We start from the raw sequence: 21,549 nt of genomic DNA, 5'->3' as shown, positions 1-21,549 counted from the left end.
TACGTTTCCCATTCAATGATAGGATAATTAAAATCACTTATGAGTAAAGCTCTTGGGCTGTATGGCAAGTGACTTCAGTAAGTCCAGCTATGCAGAATGCTTTTCCTGTTTTATGGTGGGAGACCTACACCTAGCTATGATGTGGTAAGGAGTTTTGCCTATAGTTAATTGAACATGGAGTAGCTCAAGAGAGTCATACTGTTTGACCAGTCTAGAGGTGTACTTAACATTAATGAAGATGGATACACCTCCTGCTTTGGTTCTTTCATGCTCAGTTTGTGGTCTGAATGTATGGAAGGCATTATAGCCCTGCATGGCCTGGTTGCTTTCTGTGCCTTGGAACCATGTCTCAGTGACTGCACAGATGTCAGCATCTTCCAAAGTAAGTAGTGCTTCCAGGGAATGCATTTGCTTGTTTAGACACACAGCATTAAGCAGCAGTACCTTGAGTTTATCTACAGAGGATTTTGTTTTATTGGGAGTTTGGTTATTTTGACACTACCTAAAAAAGGCACAATTAGGGTGGCTATTGCCTTTTGCCAGTATCTGAAAGCCTAGCGGAGACAGGTACAGACCATCTCTGGCAAAGCAGTGTGGCCTGTCAACCATGTCTTCCCAGGCTGACAGATACTGTATCCCCTTGGATTGACACCAGAAGCTAGGCCAATTGTTAAAGTCAATCATTTTTTTGTTTATATCATGGCACCATCCTTGGAGAAGGTAAAATGCTGCTTAAGGCTAAGCTTATACTTGCCTGTGACACAATCTGAGAGCTCAGTCATGTATCTCTTCATATAGCCCAGTGAGGTACGTGTCAAGTCATTCAACCCCACACGGACTATGATAGAGTCATACCAGCAATTGTGGTTGAGTGACCCGAGTGCTTAAATGACTTCACAGATCCTGGCACCTGACAGGCAGCTAACTGTAACCCACTCCTTATCCAACCTGGTGAGGGGAACATTTGTGTGTTTCAGAATGGAGTCACCTATGACCAGTACATTAGGTTTTGTGGTGTTATGCCTTGTGGACTTATTTATTGAGACACTGGTGTTTGTGTTATGGGTTGTAGCTGTTTTCTTTTCACTATGTGTGTAAGTGGTTTCCACCTGGGAGGCCTCTGATCTTTTGGTATGTTACTAGTGAACACCGCCTCATATGTGGGTTTCTGTGTCATGTCCTTATTTAGTGTGGGAAATGTATAAGTATGTGTGTGGGGGTGGGAGTGTGTGTGTGTGTGTGTGTGTGTGTGTGTGTGTGTGTGTGTGTGTGTGTGTGTGTGTGTGTGTGTGCGCTGATAACCTGTTTGGCATTCTATTTGTCCTTATATGAGAGTCTTGCCTCCAATTTCATAGTGTAACTACATCTCTCACAAAGTATTTGTTTGTTCCAGGAGTTAAGTGGTTACCAGTATACATCAGACAATTGCTACATTGCCTCAGGATGTCCATGTCTAACATGCTAGCCAGAGAGATGATGAGAAACTGCCAATCCATGATAGCAGGCTCTTACTGTATGTTTTATTAGGGAAGGGAATGAGTTAACTTGACAGGAGTGTGCTTGTAGCGCTGAGACTACAAGAGGGACCTACATTTTGTGTAGGCTAAGGATGATCAATAAGGCAATACTGCTCAGTGGGCAAGTGAGCTGCCCCTAGAGCAGCAGAAATGCTTGGAAGGCTTTCACTAACAGCTGTTTAGGGAAAAATGAGCTTCTAGGCATTTCTGTCTATACAGGGCACTGCTAATCACCGTTGAGCAAAGAACAGCACCGCACAAACCTGAGGCTTAAATACAAGCAAAGAGAAACAAGTTTTAAGCTAACTACCAAGCTGAAAGCACACAATAAGCCTTCCATCAGCAATCCCAAACTCAAGACAGGTTAGATCAGAACACTTCTGCTAGGGTGCAGAAAAACACCTTCTTTAATGCAGAATAGCTGATGTGAAGCCCAGGTGTAACAAGACCACAAAAACTACTTACAACAGTTCTACAAGTAATGGATATAATGTACTACAGTGCAACTGACTACTTAAAGCAGCAGCAAAAGTGGTCCACACATTACACTAGGTAAAATAAGGATTTAACTAGAAGTGTACTCAGTTATGGAGACTGTCAGAACAGATATCAAAATAGCTGAAAACATGCAGTGGATACTTGCACTAGGATAGAAAGATAAAAGGAATTATGAACTATGAGAAAACAACTTAAAGCACTTAGAGTATACAAAATGGGGGATATAAGGGAAACATTGGTTATATAATTTGGACTGACTATATTACTAGGGCAGATCATTATAAATAATATCCTCTTGTTAACCAGGAAGGCCAACTGGGCACACAGTCATTTTTTAGGGGCAATCGGAGTAATGTCTGGTTAAGTGACTTGTAAACAGTCACACAGTACGCAAACGGGGGCGGAGAAAATCAAACCCTGTACAACCGGAACTACAGATCACAGCTTTAACCCTCTGTGCCAGCTGCCAAACTAGATTATGTCACAGATGGTGGCACAGGGGGAAAGGAGTGTAGTGAAGCCTTGAATGCATCTCCAGAGGAAATAAAAACATACTGTTCTTTGGAAAGGTTTAAATATGTACAACATAGGCGTAGGAAAAGGATGGAGAAGTATGGAGCATTTGAGCAAGTTGGCCACAACTCAAGGGGAAGATTGAAGATGGTCTTCTTTTAGCAGCTTCATATCTATTCATGAATGACACTCTGCTTTCCAAGTCTGTTTTGTATTATATGAATTAAATCAATTACTCTCTGCAGTCTTTTTCTCCTGATATACTGCCTCACAGTATTCCACATGACTACATCAAAACTGCTGCCTTACAAAAGCAGAACACCATTCAAATCTTTAACTCAGCAGTTGGATTCCATTCACCTTACCAGCTTTTAATTGTACAGTTACTGTAATAAATTGAACCAAATACCACAATGGTTGTTGCATCAACACAGTATATATAGGAAAGGGAAACAAGGCACCAACTACTTAAGGTAACAAGGATTTATGACAGTTGAAGAAAGTAACTCTGAAGATTCTATGAAAAGGTCTAATGTACCAGACTAAAGACATGCCTAAAGGCATATGAAAAAAGAATCTGCATTTGTAAAATTATCTGGTGTCACATTAAATTCTATAGGAAGACACTATAGTTGGGTTGTATGCAATTCCCAGACATATGTGCTGTTAGTTTGATTTTGCAGGAAAGCCACAAACAGGTGGAACCATGGGCGCCGGAACCATAAAGTGAGGGGAGTGTGTGCCCCCCCACTTTTGCATCCTAAGCAGTACTTATTAATAAAAAAAAAAAAAAAAAAAGGCGCTGCGGCTCAAAATACAGATACAGCTGAATGATCCAGCTGCATCTATTCTAGCATGTCTTTTTTTTTCAATTTCCCGAATCATTACTGGCAGCCAAAAAGACAAACAGATGGTGTCACTTACTCCTAGTTTTATACATTACCTCTAATTCTGCGGGATAGTTGCCCTGGGAACAGACCCTCAGTACCCAGGCGAGTGTCCCTGGTAAACACTTGTATGTCATCTTGATTTAACTGAAACAGTAATTGTTGCATTTTACTTTATGCCAGGTAATGAAGCACTGACGTTAACTGAGGCCATCAAACAACCCTCCCTGCATTAATGAATTAATTCCCACCTGGGATGTTATCATGAGCAGGCAGCCGTTCTGAGGTAAACCTGGGGCATTTTAAAACAAATAATGCACATTTTGCATATTTATACTTTTACCCCACACACACATGCCTTTTAGAACATGGTGCAAAAGGTTGGCAGCTCTTACTTCCTCTCAGTCTTTCAGCTCTGTCCACATATTCGGGTGAGAGTATATACATACAAACACATGCGCACTCTTGCTGCCCCTCTCAGAAATTAAGCACTTCATATGTTTATGCTGCAAGTAATATGCTTTAGGAATACAGAAATGACTAAGGACAAAAAATGCAGAGCTAAAGAACTGCTGTTGTTGGCGTGATAAGGGTAGCAGTCTTGCTCAAGTAGCAGTTCCATCCCATCTATTGTTGTTTGGACTGATAGAATACAGTGAAAAGGATGACAGGAAAAACTGGAAACTGCCTTTCCAGCCCAATGCCATTTTGCACCAGAAACCATAATTCGGTGGTTGTTTACTACAGGATAAGTAGTGTCATCCTCAGGTTGGCTGCTTTATTTATAGATGTCATTAGCTCCTGAGGCCAGGGAATAAAAATAAATACAACAACCATCCTGATGATGATACCGAATAACTTAACCTGTAGTAAACAATCACTGACCACTTTAATTTAAATTATCATTATCAAGAAGAATCCATGCAGTGTTACTAGATTCTGAAGTAAACCCTAATACATTTTTTTTGAGCCAGGGAACCACAGCAATGCGAGATGGCAAGCAAGATTAAGTTGCTTGCTTGCCCTCTCGCATTGCTATTGGTGGTTGCCTGGGTCTAAAGAAAAAAAAAGACTTCCACTGGTAGTGGTATATTAATATCATTCCCATGTTTGCTTGCCCTTTCCCGCACCGGTTGCTGAACCTGCTCCTCTGGCGCTGCAGCACTGCTGACTGCTCTAACTATTGGATTTGGAGGGAAAATATAAAACCACAGTCCTCAACACCATATCACATCATAAATGACTGACTGAATGTGTGAGTCGCTAATGAAATGTAATTCTTTGCTTTGCAACTGGAAATTTGGGCATTGTTTGTACATAGATTTTTTTTTAAATACCTTAACCTTAGGCTTAGTGAGGAGAGTGTCCGAGAGAGACAAAATGGCTGTGTGCATACCTCTCAACCTCTTACCAAGAAATCCGGCCAAACTGGCATAAATAAAAGTGTGGCAAAGGCCCAAAAATAAGGGCAATTTTTAAATATCGGTCGTACAAATTTAGAACGCTAATAGAATAACAGGTTTTGCATTAGCATGAATTTTCTGAAGGGTACGAAGTCAAAAACTCAAATCTCTGTCATTATTTTCAAACTTCAATCTTTAATGATTTGCAACTAATTTGCCAGAAAGCCACAATTTTATGAAAAATGGACCAAAAATATGAGGCAAAAATCTGGACATTCTGTCAAAATCTGTACAGTTGAGAGGTATGTGTGTATGTAGTTAGTGATTTCTGTCTTTGTCTTTAAGCAAAGGTAAGATAGATGTTTATAAAGTGGGGACAGGGCTATGACTTTCCTTAGTGAGCGGTTTACTACATTACGGACAGGATAGTTCAATATTTCTGCACAGAGGGACAAGTTGTAACCCTGTTTAAGAAGCAAAACACACCCCTGGGTTTTCTATGGTTGTAGAGTATGTCTGCAAGTATGCCCACATTTTCCAGTATCCAACATGGGGTATTTCTATGGAAAGGTGAAAGTCTGCAAGACAATCAATACTCACAACCAGTTTAAAGTACTGGACTGCATCTTTTTGCCAAAATGCTCACAACTGCAGAATTTGATATATGTCTGTTGTTTTGTATAATATTAAGGTATTTCTTATATAAAGTACGCTTTTATACAATAATTGTAGGAAACTTAGGAAATACTGCTCTAAAAAAAAATCACTAGATATTTGCCATTTTTCTTTTTTTCGCAGAACACAATCGCCTAAATAAGGACCGTCTTACATAAGACTGAAATATCAGCCTATAAATGCATTTATGCCTGGTAATGTGCTTAGTGACCAGATCCCAATCACACGGCCTTACTTGGGTTGTGTTTTGTTTAATCCAAAGAGTTTAAGTAATATTTTGTCAAGCAATTCAATGCTAAAATGATCCATTTTATGCACACTGAAGATGCTGTCTAAAGCACCCTGTTCTTGTTCTAGAAGAAACTGGTAAGCCTAAGTGAAATGGTTTAACTTGAACTACTCAAAACACTTTCAGCTACACTTTATCTTGAAATGTTTATCTTCCAGCATGAAACTAGAAGTGTACATTTGTCATTCTAAGTTTTCTTCACACCACATTGTTAAAATAAATAGCTCTGGAAGAATTGTAGCAGCTGGGCATAAACTGAAACGTTGTCTTTGCACAAGAAAGATATTTCTGACATCATTAGCGCCACTTGAACACTGTCATTCATGATTTAATGGATTTATGTGCCAAATTGTCAATAAGTAGTTATAATGCATGGCTATATCTATCTTTAAGACTACCACACGTTTAGATAAAATTTATGGTAGAATTTATGATACTGCTCAAAAAAATACAAACTAGTGGTAACAACAATTTTTCTTTAATTTTCTTACAATTTTGCTCGAGCAATAAACAAAGTTAGTTATGTTGTGAGTCTATGCTGAAAACTGGCCAAATACGTTAGCCTTGTACATATGTGTGAACATGACAGGTGTGTGTGATGTATTCCGCAGATATGTTGTTGGGTGCAAGCATGGTGGGTGTTACATTTTAGATTAGCTGCTTAATAGTAAGTGAGATTACTGGCTGTAAAGAGGTTTTATTATTATGATTAACTATTGGGAGGTGGGAGTTTGGTAAGGAGGTTGGGTTGGGTTTTGATAAGTGAGGTGACTGAATAAAATGGGAGTTGAATTGACTGGTAGTGCTTTCTGTTTTGGTTATTAAGGGTGGAGGAGGGCTGAGTGCTCTGACCTGGTTTTAATATTTTGTTTTTAGCTGACCAGAAGGCTTTGGCGTTTTCCTGGTTTTCAGTTTGCACCTTGGTATAAACTTTGTTTTTATCATGTCTCATCTTATTTTTGGTGTCATTTCCAATCTGTCTGCATTGCTGATAGCCTAGTGTACTAGTGTATGCTTCTACAACTTTAATTTTTAAAACTTTGAATAGCTCACATGTCAAAGTTTATTCTGACTAATTATGAAAGTATGAGGAATGTTTTATCTGCAGTTCCCTGTTGTAAGGAAAAATCTGTTTTGTATGACTTACTTTCTCCAGTTTCTTGGGTCACTACTTGTTATTTAAAGTGCATAACAAGTTTACTTCCTTAGAGCAAGTAACCCGTGTGCCATTTGACTTGCGGATGTGCAGCATTTCCAATAAAGCATGGTCATACAGCTTTAAGAGTATAATAGTATATGACCACCAGCAATGACCATTGTTTTGAAAGGTGGTACATAAATAACTATTAGTAGTCGGTGTATTAAAATGCTTTCTCATGTGCATACCTGCTTAGTTATGAGTAGTTCTGTCTGGCCTTCAAAACAACTGCAAAATTACAGCTTTAACATAACTAACCAAAAGAATGGTTACTCGTCTGTAATAAACACAATTTTCCCAACAAAATGGTGTCTACCCCTCTAATAGAACTAGGTTTGCCTCAGTTTGGTATAAGCAGAATTCCATAGTAACCCTGGTTAGGAGGGTGGCTTAATGGCTAAGGCCCTTACAAACACAAGGTGTAGGGTTTGAGTCTCACAAGGGATAATTGGCTAGGCTTAAAATAGCTTGCAAGGGCAGTTAGCTTAGTTCTAAACTATGAACTAGATGGCAAAAACTTCTATTTAGTGCTGCATGAGTATGGAGCACCTTGTTATATCACTTTCTAAACATGGATGAAAAATAGATAACAGGTATTAGAAGAGGAACAAAACAGCAATGTTGGCCCCTATAAGAAACAGCTTGCTTAACATCTCTTTGTGCTGAGAATTGGCTCGGATCTGTAAAAATATTGTGTGAACTTTTCTGCCTTCCCACTTCCTAAACTGACACACACTTGTTCCTATATGAGTGACATATTATTTCTGCCTCATATTTTTGGTACCTTTTCATAAAAGTGTGTTTTTCTGGCAAATGTTCTGTCATTTTGGTGTCAGTGAAGTATTGTGCAGACACTGACAAACTACTAAGGAGTCATTGGGACAAAGGTTTCATTTTGATGTCAGTGAAGTGCTTGTGCATATTTGGCCAAACTACCAAACAAATTCCTGGAAGAAATGCTTCATTATGGGGCTTGCGAGACTACTGAAAGGATCATTTGAGGAAATGTTTTCTTTTGGTGTTTTATGCATACTTGGTGAAACTACTGAAGAGACTGCTTGAGAAATGTACATTTTCCTTACTCAAATTTTCCATGCTCTACCCCCATGCATACCCGATACTAGATGGCAAACTTTAGCTTGTAAGCATTCTAACTACATTATGTGGAGTTCCGTTTAAGAGTAATCCTTTATTTCAGCACAATATTTCAGTGTGTGTGCGTGTGGGGGGGGGTAAGTGTTTGGCTGGTACTACAAATTGTTTCAGGTCCATTTATTTCCACAGCTAAGGTGTAGGCTAGCACTCCCTACAATATACTTCTGTTAGTAAGCAACGTTCTGTGGGCATGCGCAGTAAAACAAAATGAAGCCTGTGAGTAAAGCTGTGTGAAGTCAGCATTACTGGTTTGCTTCATTTTACTCAAATATAATATATGCTTTCTTTGAAATGAAAGAATGAATATTATCGGTGTTTAGGCAATGCTTTTGAAAAAAAAAAAATTAAATGAGCAAGACTCCTTTCCTTTAGTGCTTTAGTGTAGGGAATGCTCAGTGTACCAGCACCCCCCCCCCCCCCCCATGCAACACCAATGGAGGAAAGTATACATGGGAAGACATGACATCTGCAAAGAAAGGCACATCAACTAAAAACCAGCTGTATAGCAATGTGAAGCAGCAACAGTCATTATCATGCAACTAGTTGGCAATAATAATTAAAACTGATACACACAGACACATACACACACACACACACACACACACACAAAATGCAGAAGCACATACACACACACACACACACACACACACACACACACACACACACACACACGCACACACGCACACACTACAAACAAATGCACACACAACACATACACTCCGTTTACATTTTCTAAGAGAAAAAATGAATCACTGGGATTCAGATGGAATGATTATTTACAATTTTACTTTTTAATCAGGCCTGCCTGTAATACCTTTTTATCTGCAGTGGGATTGTATGTTTTAACTACAGAAAAGTATTAACCCCAAAGCATATTTTAGTTTTCATTTATTAGTTATTTCTTGAGTGTTTATGGTACTACATGGGGTTATAGATTTATGCTAGACCCTTTACTATTTGGAATTTATTTCTCAAAAGTCTAGGCAAAAGCAAATGACATGTGGGAACATGGGTATAACATGGCTGGCCTGGTAAAGGTCCTACGGCCATTAGCATGGTAACCTCCTATAAAATCTGTGAACCCTTGATCCTATAACTTTGTTTGGATATTAATTGCAGCTTGCCCAATCTTGGTAAGACTACAGTGTGAGAAGAGAGTACTGCATTAGAATATGTTACTAGTTATGCAAAGTTTTTCTGTGTTGTGCACTTGTGTCTGTATTTTGTTGAACATTTCAGGGTTAGTTAACTTATTCCAAGGAATTCAATCCATCCAAGTTGGAAATGTGGTAGATGCCTTACTGTGTTTTTATTTGATTGGCCCGAGGGATTAACTGTGTAAAAGTCTTTTATCCTGCTGTGATAAGACTCATATTTGTGCACTGTGCAAAGTCAGTTCCCCGTGTCGTGTGTGTGTGTATGTGTATATATGTGTATATATATATATATATATATATATATATATATATATATACATATACACACACACACACACACATATAATATATATATATATATATATATATATATATATATATATATGCCTGGTGTCAGAGCCAAGGCCTCAAGCTCAACACCAAAAAGTGCAGTGTCATCCCCTTTGGTAAAAACTCTGTACCCATGAACTACCACATAGGCAGCAATTTACTTAACACCAAATGTTTGATAAGAGAACTTGGGACCCAGGTGGACAGTAGTCTCTCCTTTGATAGTCAAATCACCACAGTAGTCAGGAAGTCCTTCAACGTGGCACACCTCATCATAAAAGGGTTCTCATCCAGGACAAAAGAGGTAATTGTTCCCCTCTACTCGACTCTCATTAGATCCATAATACAGTACAACGCCCCTTTTGGAATGTACCTCACAAGACATCTGCAGCAGCTGGAAAGTCCACAGAAGTACCTCACAAAGAGGATTACTGGCCTCAAACTAATGCCCTACACTGACCGCCTCAAAAAACTCCAGCTTTACTCAGTAGCATATCACCTACTCCGAGGTGATCTCTGCCTAACATATAAAGCTATGTCAAACCCAGAGCTGCTGGACATGCTACACCTAAAGAAATCCCAATCCCTCTGAGCTACACTCTCTAGGGACATCAACCTTGTCACCACAATAAACAGGACATGCTGGGGGGATAGATTCCTGTCCCAGAGACTTCCCATACTCTGGAACAGGCTACCCATCTATGTCAAGCAAAGTTCTTCATTAGCACTCTTCAAGAAAAATCTTGATGAGTAGATGGGAAATAGGAAATACACCCTGGGGATCACTTCTGTGTCTTTGCTCGATAGTGGCATAGGAAAATAACTTTCTTGGGTGGCGTAAGTCAGGGAACCTTGTTGGCTAGGTTTACATAGGCCCTTGGGCCGATAGCCTAGTACCTGCCTATGAACCTATATACATACATGTATGTAGTGGTAGAAAATACTAGGTGGACATAAAATATGCTTCACTGGTGGTAGAAAACATGTTCTGATAATACTTTAATGTAAATATTTTATGTGCAGGTAATAAAGTCCATTGACAAGGATACACAGTGACCCTGACTGTAGAGAACACTATTCAGTGAGGCTGACCAACTCTGTAAGGAGCAGACCGACCTTCATCTGAAAGTAAAGATGCCAAAATCTGACAGAAAGAGGAAGCAGACCACAAAAGAGCTAGCAGATACTACTCTAAAGATACCCTGAAAGCTAAGTTATTGGTTTGGTTCTAAGAGAACACCCACGGCATCTCATCCCAACCACAATAGCTCTGAAAACATCACAGACACCCAAGGCCCTTCCATTACCATTGCAAGCATCCAGAACATCACAGCACAGACCAATTCTGCATGTGAAATCACTTATATAAACATCCCTGCTTCAGGAAACAAACCAGCACAGGATTTCTAGAAGATGAGATTAGATTTGGATTTTACCTACCTCAACAACTCAGAAAATACAGATGCTGCCATCTGCGCTTCTAGCACAGATTTTGATGCTTCCACCATGACTGTTAGCTACAGTTACTTTCCACAAACGCCATCTACCTTGGAAGATGCAGAATACCAGCAAGGAGAAATTTCTTCACCCCTGGATAAAGGTGGTGACAAAAGAAATGCAAGTGGAGATCTGCTTCTTAAAAATGATCCTAGTTTAAGTATTTATCATGCAGCTGAGAAAATGTCACTTGCTCCATTTGAGCCAGCATGTATGACTACTGATCCTTCCTGTTTCTAGCATGCAATTCAGTTTGCTGCAGTAATACTGATGAAATTTTCCAACCAGGATATGTACAAGAAACCTGTATTAAGCAAGCTGTTGTGAGAAGTAAATCAAAAACTGAATGCAAAAGTTGTCAACCACAATGGTTTTCATCTTTCTCTTAGTTAACCTACTGCCAAGTCCAAAGGATGTGCATATTGTTATTACTCCCGTGATACACTGACAAGAAAACTCCTTACATCTTTTCACGGTGGTGAGCCTACATTCTCTGTCTGAGTGGATTCAGTGACTGGAAGAAAGCAATCAAAAAATTTAACAAACAACAACTGACCTCATTCCACCGTGAAGCTGTTGAGAAGTACAATGCTTTGAAAAACAGTAGAATGAACATTGCTGCTCAAGTTAACCGGCAACATTCCCAGGCACAATTGAAGAACTGTACACTGTTCCAAAAGCAGGTGACATCAGTAAAATTGTTAGTAAGGACTAGCTACTCATGGAAAAGAAGAACTGGAAAGCAATTTGAGACAGTTGATGCTGACAAGAGTAGAAGACATAGCAGAGCTGATGAAGTGGGTGCAGGAGGGACAATATCAGAGTTCTGATGTTGTGAATGAAATAATAGTGATCACGGCTCATCAGTTTCTACGGAATTTATTACATGAAATAAGTTGCAAATCTAAGCTTTATTTCATAATAGCAGATGAACCTCGGGACAAAAGTCAGCATGAACAGAGATGACTGTGCGTGTCCGATGGGTGTCATTTCCAGAGTTCACTATAAAGGAAGATTTTATTGGAATGTATAAAATGGAAAAGACAGATGCAAAATCCATCATAAATTCACTGAAAAATACTTTATTAATGTGTAGTTTGCCACTGAAAATACATTTCATCTTCCTGGAACAATTGAATGAGTACATTGTGCAGCAAGTTATGCAGACTAACATGTAGTGCTGTTTTGACTGATTTCCTCACTACTGTAGACACGTGATGGTCAAAGGCTACATTACTGTCTATGATTGTCCCCAAGTCACTGAGTACTGGGTCAATTCTAAGGGGTGTGTCAATATGATAGTTAGCAGGGGTGGATGACTTCCCAAAGGATACTATTATGCATTTCTTGGCATTTAGTGTTAGTCCATAGCTCTGACACTGGTAGTTTGTCTGTGACAGCCCTTTTCAAAGAACTTGATTAAACAAAACTGGGTTGAGTCCAGTGTCTGGGGGGTTACTATATCATTATTGATCATTTCCATGACAATTCTTTCCATAGTTTTGCATATAAGACTAGTGAGACTTGTGTCTGTAGTTTCCAGGGTCTGTAGATGGCCCACCTTTGTGCAGAGGGATGACTGTTGCTGTTCTCCATTCATGAGGCAGGATGCCTGTTTGGAGGCTATAGTTAAATACCAATTCCAGAGGGTATGACAGGTCATGTTTCACACTGTTTAGAAGGCATCCTGGGATATTGTCTGGGCCCACTGATTCAGTGTTCTTGGCCTTAGAGAGAGCATTAAGGACCCGTTCCCTACTGAGGGCAGGAAGAGTTATATTTGATGGTATTTCCTGAGGGAAGGTTGAGGGGGGACAGAAGAGTAAAGCAGCAGCAGCTGAATTTGTTGGTCAGTAGGCTTGCTATATCTTCTGTCTCAGTATAGGTAGTTCCATTTACAATGAGTTCTGTGGACAACTGTGTATTGCCTTTAAGGGTAATTTAAGCTTTAGCTGTCTCAGTAGAGAGCCACTAATTTTAAAAGAGCAAGACACAGTACTGTTTGACTTGCTGCAAATTGTATTTAAATACCTTCACCTGGGTATAATGTTTTACACAGTTTCACTTGGGTACAGTGTTTGACTCACTGTAAATTGTAAACAGCCTGTAAACAACTGTTGCTTTCTTTCAATCTGCCAAATCATCCTTGATGCATTAATTTAATTTACACCATACTACAGTCCCTGTTTTGTAGTCTATATTTTCATACAGTTTTGTAGTGTTTAGTCTTTTATGCCTTTTATACTCTTAGTTTGTTATATTATTTCATTGTCTTGTTGTTTCTTTCGGCTTTTCCCGGTTAGGGGTCACCACAGTGGAACTCCGGTCTGCTAATGATTGGCAGTTGATTTTACGTACCGAGTTGCCGGCCCTGATGCACAACCTTCAACGAAGGTATGCCCATTCATGCATGTCTCCCCACAGAAGACGCTCTAGCTGAGAATCGAACGGGACAACGTCTTGCTGTGAGGCAACAATGCTACCGCAGCACCACCACCGCGGATCATAATATTTCATTGTCTACCATGCTATTATACTGTGTGAGCTCAGGTCATAGTTAAAAAGAGTTGTTTGAACTCCCCTTACCTACTTAAAGAATAAATAAGCATACCCTAAAGGGTTTTCTGCGTAGCTTGTTACTGCCATAGTTTAATTATGCTATAGGATGTATGGCATGGAAAAGGTGGGTGCAGAAGCACATTCATTGAAAAGTATTGCAATAAGATGTCACTTTGCATTGAAAATGATGCTACATTTACTATACAGAATTTGACTGCCCCGAACATCTATTATGCTAATCACTTCTTTCATTAAGTGCTGTGAAATCTGTGAAAGCATGAATGTTGAACTTCTGAGGTGATACAATACTATGTTGTGAAGTCCATTACTGCCAGCTGAATAATTCAACCTAATGCAATAAGTGGAGTACTTGTTTTGCAGTTCTTCTGGTAAGTGATACGTGGATGTAATCCTCTTATTTGCATTTCTAGTTTGTACGATGTAATATTATCCTACCAACAGTTTTGCAGATCTGCTGAGACACTTTTTACCTCAATATATGATGGCTGACTTGTATACAAGCTTGCTTTGCATTTTATTTTATTATTGTTTCTTAGACTCCCCCACTTTTGTTACTGCATGCCAAGTAAAATATAAGATGGGACTTATCTATTTCTGACCACAGTCCTGGCAGCCCACTGTAAACTTTATTATGAAGTAGGAAATATACAAGCTGTAGCAACAGCAGTACTACAGCTTGCATATTTACAGCTGCACAATATAAAGTGTATGGTATGTTGTCAGTACTATGGTTAAAAATAGATCCGTTGCATCCCTGCTTACAAAGCTATTGCAGTTCTCCCTATGCAGGTCAAGAACTGGATCAAGTACCTTTGTCAGCTAATTCCTATGCACGGATAAGGTGTACAGTAAAGGGTAACATAGTTCAGAATAGCATGCTTGATTTAACAGTACTGTCATTGCTTCTTTAACACATACCAACTCATATCAACATAGGGTGGTTTAATTTTAATTCTGTAAGATGTTTATGTGCAGTTACCCTTAATGAAACTTAGCTTGCATCATGCTGATGCTCCTGTAATGGTACAAAATACCCTTAAAAAATTTGCCCTTTTTAAATCACTAAGTGCCCCTCTTGTCACCCCCCCCCCCCCCCAGTCTTCAACAGCTTCCGGCACCTATGGGTGGAACAACCTTTTAAGAGGAAGAAATGAAAGAAATAAACTTTTTATTTTGTGGTAAAATGTTCTAGCTTTAGAAAAAATATATACTAATTCAGTGTTCTGAAAACAGAAATTCATAACAAATGCAAATTACTTACTTGTTGTTTGTGGGCCCTGATGACAGCACATCTGACTGTAGCTTCGGCAAGAACCCTTGTTCATATTTGCCTTGTCCAATCTTCATATCCAGCAAATGTGGGTGGATGGCTGTGTGATCAATTTTTGCTAATCGCTGTTCAACTGCCTGGGCTGCCATAAACAAGACAAATTAAAGTGTTTTGAATAATACATGAAGCCACGTTACACACACATTTCATGACTCCTAGCTTGTTATCAAATCCAGGCTGGCTTGAAAGAGAACATAATTCAACCAACAAAACAAACTTTGGATATTCTGCAGTAGCATAACATAAGGTATACTGTGCCATACACAGTGTCTTATGCACAGAGAGACGCAAAGCCATGAAATATTCGGATTTACAAGAAGAAACAAGAGCAATGTAGAAGAAAGATAATTAAACAGTTCCAACAGTAGTAGGAGCAATGAGTCTAATAAAAAAGAATTTAAAGTCGTCCTTAGATATGCTATCAATATGCATAACCCTGTATGAATTACAGGAGGAGGAAATAAAATTCTGGGCGCATTGCTGGTGCTGAGAAGAGCAAAACCTGAAACAATACTAACTTCATGAACTCTAATTGGGTCCATTCCTGCCATGCTATTAGAAACCCAAAGGACTTTGAGAAATTAGACTGGGAGCCACCATGCACCATTTCATAATGTTTTACATTGCAATAAGGACATTAAAAATCATATCTCAAAAGCATTTGAACTTTTCCCCTGCTTCTGAAAGTACAGCTTTATTATAAACAGCAGTAGCTTTTTTATTTGTATTTTTCTCCTGTAACAGCCATATTGTTCAGGGGATCTCCACACCACCCGAAGATTATGAGCAATAAATACCTGAGTTTTCCTCTTAGTAAGTATGCTACCTGTTGCAAAGTAAACCTGAGAACCTCCCAAAAAAACTGACAGCAGAATGTAGAATTATACATGCTGTAGGTGTCTCCCACAAATGTAGACCACCATTTTAAAACATGAAATCCACTTTTAGAAAAAGAATATGCAAATCTAAGGTACCAGCTAGCAAAAGTCACTTCAGTTTTGTGCAAGTGCATTTTTCCATTTCTCCATTTGATATGCACACAAACATAGGAGTGAGGAAAAAAAGCCAAGTAGTAGTGGGGGGGGGGGGTCAGACAGATGGCTATATAAAGTAACTGACATTAAATTCCAAAATAATGTTTAGAAAAATAATAAAATCATATGGATTAAGATAAAGCACTACCTAGAGAGACAACTCATTTTAAAAATCATTACTTCAGAAAAATTTTGAAGAGACCATCTTAATATGACCCATTACCTTATCCCAAACTTTACAACTATTACACACACATTGTCATTGTTCTATGGCAAGTTTATAAATTGATATTTAAAATGAATTCATTGATTTTAATTTGATAGATTTAAAGCCTATAAGGCAGTGAAACATGCAGCTGAAATTTATTCTGGAATAAGTCTCAAGCTTTGAGAATCTTTGCAAGTGATTTGACTTTGAAAACCAGATCTTTGATTCTGATAGCCTACCTTTGTCAAATACTATATAACTGTATGGTTGTTTTTTAAACAGATTTCTGTAACTCATTCTGCTACCACCAGGAAATCTATAAAGCTTTTATATCTGAATTCACTGTTTAAAAAGTCACTTGTGAAATGGCATTATAGGTGGATAATTATACTGAATCATTTTCTTAATTATTTTTATATACAAGTTCTATACTTTAGTTGCCCTTTCTTGTAAAGAAAATTGTTTTATTTTGTTACTGTTTTATTTCTGTTGTGCAATTAGTATTAATGAAACGGTGGATAAACAGAATTTTTCAAAAATAATGTGATATTAGTGGGCACGAAGGGAGATATTCTGAGGAAATGTAAATGCTTTTTTATTTTTCTAATTATTTAACGTTTGTTTAGCAAGAAAAGTCAGACTGGGACAAAGCCCATTTTCAGCGGAGGCCTGGGGAGAAATGCTCTAAACAGACTTTATTGAACATCCGACATATATTAGTGTATCATTATTTGGAGACGAAAATATCAGTTGAGTCACAGCACATCACTGGTTTATCTGGGAGATTCACAACCTGATGAATCACCAAAATATGCTTAATCAAGTGTCTTGCAGTGGGGATGAATCACAGAACTATACTTTATCATGTGTCTTACAGTGAGGATGAATAACCAAATATGCTTTATCATGTTTGCTGCAGTGGGGGTGGAGGACTCAACGAACTCTGATCTAGTCACAAACTGACCAAAACTGGACTGATGATCTGACCTGTTTTTTTGTGTGTGTTTGTGTGTGTGTGTGTATGTGTGCATATGTGTGTGCGTGTTTGTGAGTATAAATGTTGACCAATATGATACCTGTAATGACTATGGAAAGAATAACCAAAAAAAAAAGAAAAATCACAGGAACAAAGGGGAAAGAGGTAGCAATCTTCCTTTCAACTGCTTTTCTGAACAGAAGCAGCCTTCTCCCAAGTTAGTCCACCTTCTGGTATAACCACACAAAAACAAACCCGATATTACAGATCTAGTCTGGAAAGACCTTTACCATATACCCCGAAGTAGGTATGCTCATAAATATTGGTCATTTTTCAGAATGACTGCTCATAATCTGCATTAAAATTAGATATTTAAATAACCAGAAATAAACTTCTGCTTAGGATAGAAAAAAGTGGTTATCTCAATCACATACCACCCATAAATGACATAAAGGAGGATGACTTTTCCCTCTTTAATAACACACAGCTGTTACCTGCCCCACCTCTCATAAATACAAGCGGCAAATGATTAAAGAGGCTAAAGGATCATTTGGGTTGTGTAGAAGGACGGAACCCTGACTATAGCTCAGGTGCTCCCCAGTACAATTAGTAACTTGACTGCTTCATGGAAATGGCAGGGCAAAATAGGCAAGCTTATGGGGGGGGGGGGTCTGAGTAGAATAGGACACTTAAAAGGCCCAATCCCTCAGAAGGAAGGGGGAGCATCGTGAGGGTAGGCTTTCAGTTTACCAAGCCATGGCCTGATGGTAACCTTTATTAAGAAGTGTATAGGAGCATGTACTCACAAGGGGAAGGCAAAGGAGATCCCAGTGGTGGTGTGGGAAGCTCACTGTCTTGCCCACTCTGGGTGTTGGGATTAGGCCACGTAAACATTGTGCATGTATCCTCATGACTGCCTATATGGCATTCTTTCTCAATGACTCTCATACTATACTTGAGCAGTTCTCTAGCACATAGGATAAATGAGTCCAAGTGGGGGGGGTCTTAATGGTCAGCAGGTGCAAGAGGGGGCAATAACACCTAAAAAATGCAGGATCAGATATTGATAACATCTGATTGTGAATTTGAGTCAAAGTATTTTCTTCCCAACTAAGAGAATTTACAACTGAACAGCCCAAATTAATATATCTCTTTTATTACTTCTGCTGTCAGAAAATTCACTGACGTGATCAGTGCCTATCGTCTCAATGTAAAAACTGTGCAAGTTCTTTTTCAATACAATTTACCTAGTTTTTTTTTAAAAAAAAAGTTACCATCAGCATTTTTAATCATTTCCTTAAACTGGCTGTTCTCCATTAGTCACTGCCTTAGAATACCAATGAAGCCAAGCCTATTTCCATTCACATTCCCATTCAAGTCATCCTATAAGATACTTGTTATATATATCTGAAAATCAACAAAACTTCACCTATTTCAAATAACTGTTATCTTATACTCCCATCTCTCATCCTTCTTCTGATCTTCTGCCATGGAACTAATCAACATTTGCACCACCTGAAATTGTATACACAAAGATTAAAGAAACAGTTGTTATAGTAAAGATATATCAACTAGACCTGAAACATGTGAGTTTCTGCCTTCATGACACCAAGAAAAGGATGCTACTGACCTAGTTCTGTAGTGTCCTAGAGACTCTTAACCAGGACCGCTATCATCATCTCATCCTGGATACTAGGAAATCATACTTTACAGAGAAGATGGCTGATGAAGGGACTGATCTACTTCAATGGGTGGGGATGACTGACACATTTAAGAGGTCCTAGAGTAAAATGGAATAAAGTTTATTATGAAGGATGGGCAGCTACAGGATGATTGGTGCAGGAACTACACTTTTAGTCTCCTCCTGTTGGTACTTTATGCTTTTTATGCATTAGTGTAGAATGCTGAAAAATGCATGCGGTTACTCAGCTAACGTACCACCCCAAATACATCTCAAGAGCTCATCTAGTCTGTCTAAAACAAAACAAAGTTCAGTGTCCAAAAATGCTCCCTCATATTTTTAGTACTGCAAATTTTCACAACTACTAACAAAATATTTCTTTATATTTTTATCATGAGAGAATGTTGGAGCACTATATTTCACTAGTGAAATCTGTCCTAAAGTTATCATGGGGAAAAAAAACTAATAAAACTTCCATTAATTCCACTGCTTCAAATACAAGCACATAAAACGGGCACATCACTTGTGCTGTCACTGTGCCATAAAAGTTTTCTTTCTTGGAACTGCTTTACTTAATATTAAATCTACTGTAATTCATTTGGAAAATCCCACAGGTAGACAAACTCAAAACTAACACCTTTTATACCTTCCTTCTTTTACTTTCCATAAATCGGTCACTACAAAAAGAGATTGTGGTCACTAGTGGCTACAGACATTTCAACACTGAAGCAAAATACTGAACAGTCAGGGTCTTAATATAATGTTTACAGGAAGTGAGGTTTAAAATTGTGAAATATTTACTGCAAAAAATGTTTGAAGATAAGGAGATGAAATGAGGTGCTGGGAAGCACTGAGTCAGGTTCTGGGACTACTAGCCCTGTTAGCCCTGTCCACCTATGGAATTTTTCCAAACAACTTTCAGCAGATTGAATAGTAAATAAATCAATTTCACGAAAGAGAATTTTAATGCTTCAAATCCAAAACTAATATCTTCTTGTAATCATGTCTTGTTCTGTTGTAAAGTGGATACACTACACTTGGAAATAAGAATGTCAGTAAGTCATTGCTGTTGCACAGCTGTTGGCTGTTTTCCCAGACGGCTGTCAGTTGACACTTTCAAGGACATCTTTTTGCCCTTCACTAATCCTTGACTTTAATACATTACTGTTCAATGACAGTTTAATACAATTCATAGCAGCCTACAGAGATGATAATGTCTTTATTTGAATTATTTATTATTTATTGGTAGCATGCACCTGATCTTATCTAGTCCAACTTTCAGCTATGGAAATATTACAAGTCCATCTTTCTTTTAATGATGTATAATCTTTCCTTGCCTCTAGTAGTGGGAGTGGGGTTGCTGATAAACTAAAACAGGAATTTAGCAGCCCATGTGAACATGATTTGTAAAAACATCTGATGAAAGTAATGTATAAGCATTTTTTGCCAGATGCTAACGAAAAACAAACCAATTTTTATCTCATAGCAGTATTATGGGATAACACAGTACAACATTTAGTAATCTTGGCTATTCTTATAAATGCTGAAGGACTTTCAGATGTTCCCGACTTCTTCATACTGATGGTTTAAGATTTAACAGGCCCTGTTCATAAACACTGGTTCTCAGCAGAGCAGTGCTGGCAGAAAAGTCCTTATTGATTCATAAATGTTACACATAAGGCCAATAAAGTGCCTCATTGCACAGCTCTCAACCAATCAGGGACAATTCCAGAAATAATCAGGGAAACTCTGGGACACTTTTACAATACCAGCACAATTAACATGAGATCTAAATTGGCCCTAGGTGTGCGTGTGAGAGTGTGCTTGTTAGGAAAGGGCGCGAAGGCTGGCAACTCGACACCGTAAAACTCCACTGCCATTCAATGTGCGGACAGGTGTGATCCGCTGGTGGCGACCCCCTAAAAAAAAAGAAGAGAGAGAAGAAGACTGACAGAGAAAGAGAATGTGAAATAATATACATTTTCTGAACTAAAAAGTCTGCAAGTGATTACTATCATTATTTATAAAGTGCAATTCACCACCTTTTCTCCAAATATCACCAGTTTTAAGACGGATTAAGAGGGACAGGCTTAAAATGGAGTCAAAATCAGGGACAGTTGAGAGGTATGCCCCACTGTATTAGCACAGTAATCAATATGCACAGAGTACATATGTAATGCACCCCTTCCTGATTATATTTAGTCTAACACTCCAACACCATAGAAGCAATGGCTGGTTCCAATGTGCTAACCTACAAGAAGCAACCACGGACAACACTGTGTTGCTGTGCTTACTAGCCAAACAATCCCCCTTGGCTGCTAATATGTTGCTCATCTTACAATGCTGAGTAACACACAAGCACGGTCAGAACAAAGACATCCCTAAGACTTTGACTGAACAGCAGAAAAATCCTTACCGCCAACGCTGTGCTGACAAATCTGTTACAACACACAAATATTTCCTGTAGTGTCACTAAACAGCAACATTATTTCCTGCTGAACACTTGGATGTAAAGTGATAGGAGAAGATAGCTCTTATATGACAGAGGACTTTATTACCCAAACACAGACTGAGTAAAAGATTCAATATCTTGATAAGTTAAAACGATAAGGAAAATAGCT

At 38.6% G+C, this 21,549-nt stretch overlaps 1 protein-coding gene across 4 annotated transcripts in view; it reads right to left on the bottom strand.

The window, feature by feature from the left end:
• Positions 1-21,549, bottom strand: part of LOC122815561 (DENN domain-containing protein 5B-like) — a 1,792,502-nt gene that overhangs the window by 420,983 nt on the left and 1,349,970 nt on the right. For all 4 annotated transcript variants that reach the window (XM_044088154.1, XM_044088155.1, XM_044088156.1 and 1 more), the window contains exon 8: positions 14,961-15,111. In XM_044088154.1, coding sequence (XP_043944089.1) covers positions 14,961-15,111 — 151 coding nt within the window. The remainder of the gene's footprint in view (positions 1-14,960; positions 15,112-21,549) is intronic.

Source organism: Protopterus annectens, chromosome 11.part0 (assembly GCF_019279795.1).
Source record: "Protopterus annectens isolate FY-2018-M chromosome 11.part0, PAN1.0, whole genome shotgun sequence".
In the NCBI taxonomy this organism is placed as follows: domain Eukaryota; kingdom Metazoa; phylum Chordata; order Ceratodontiformes; family Protopteridae; genus Protopterus; species Protopterus annectens.
Note: the sequence above shows the minus strand (reverse complement) of the source record. Positions and strands in the feature narration are given on the sequence as shown.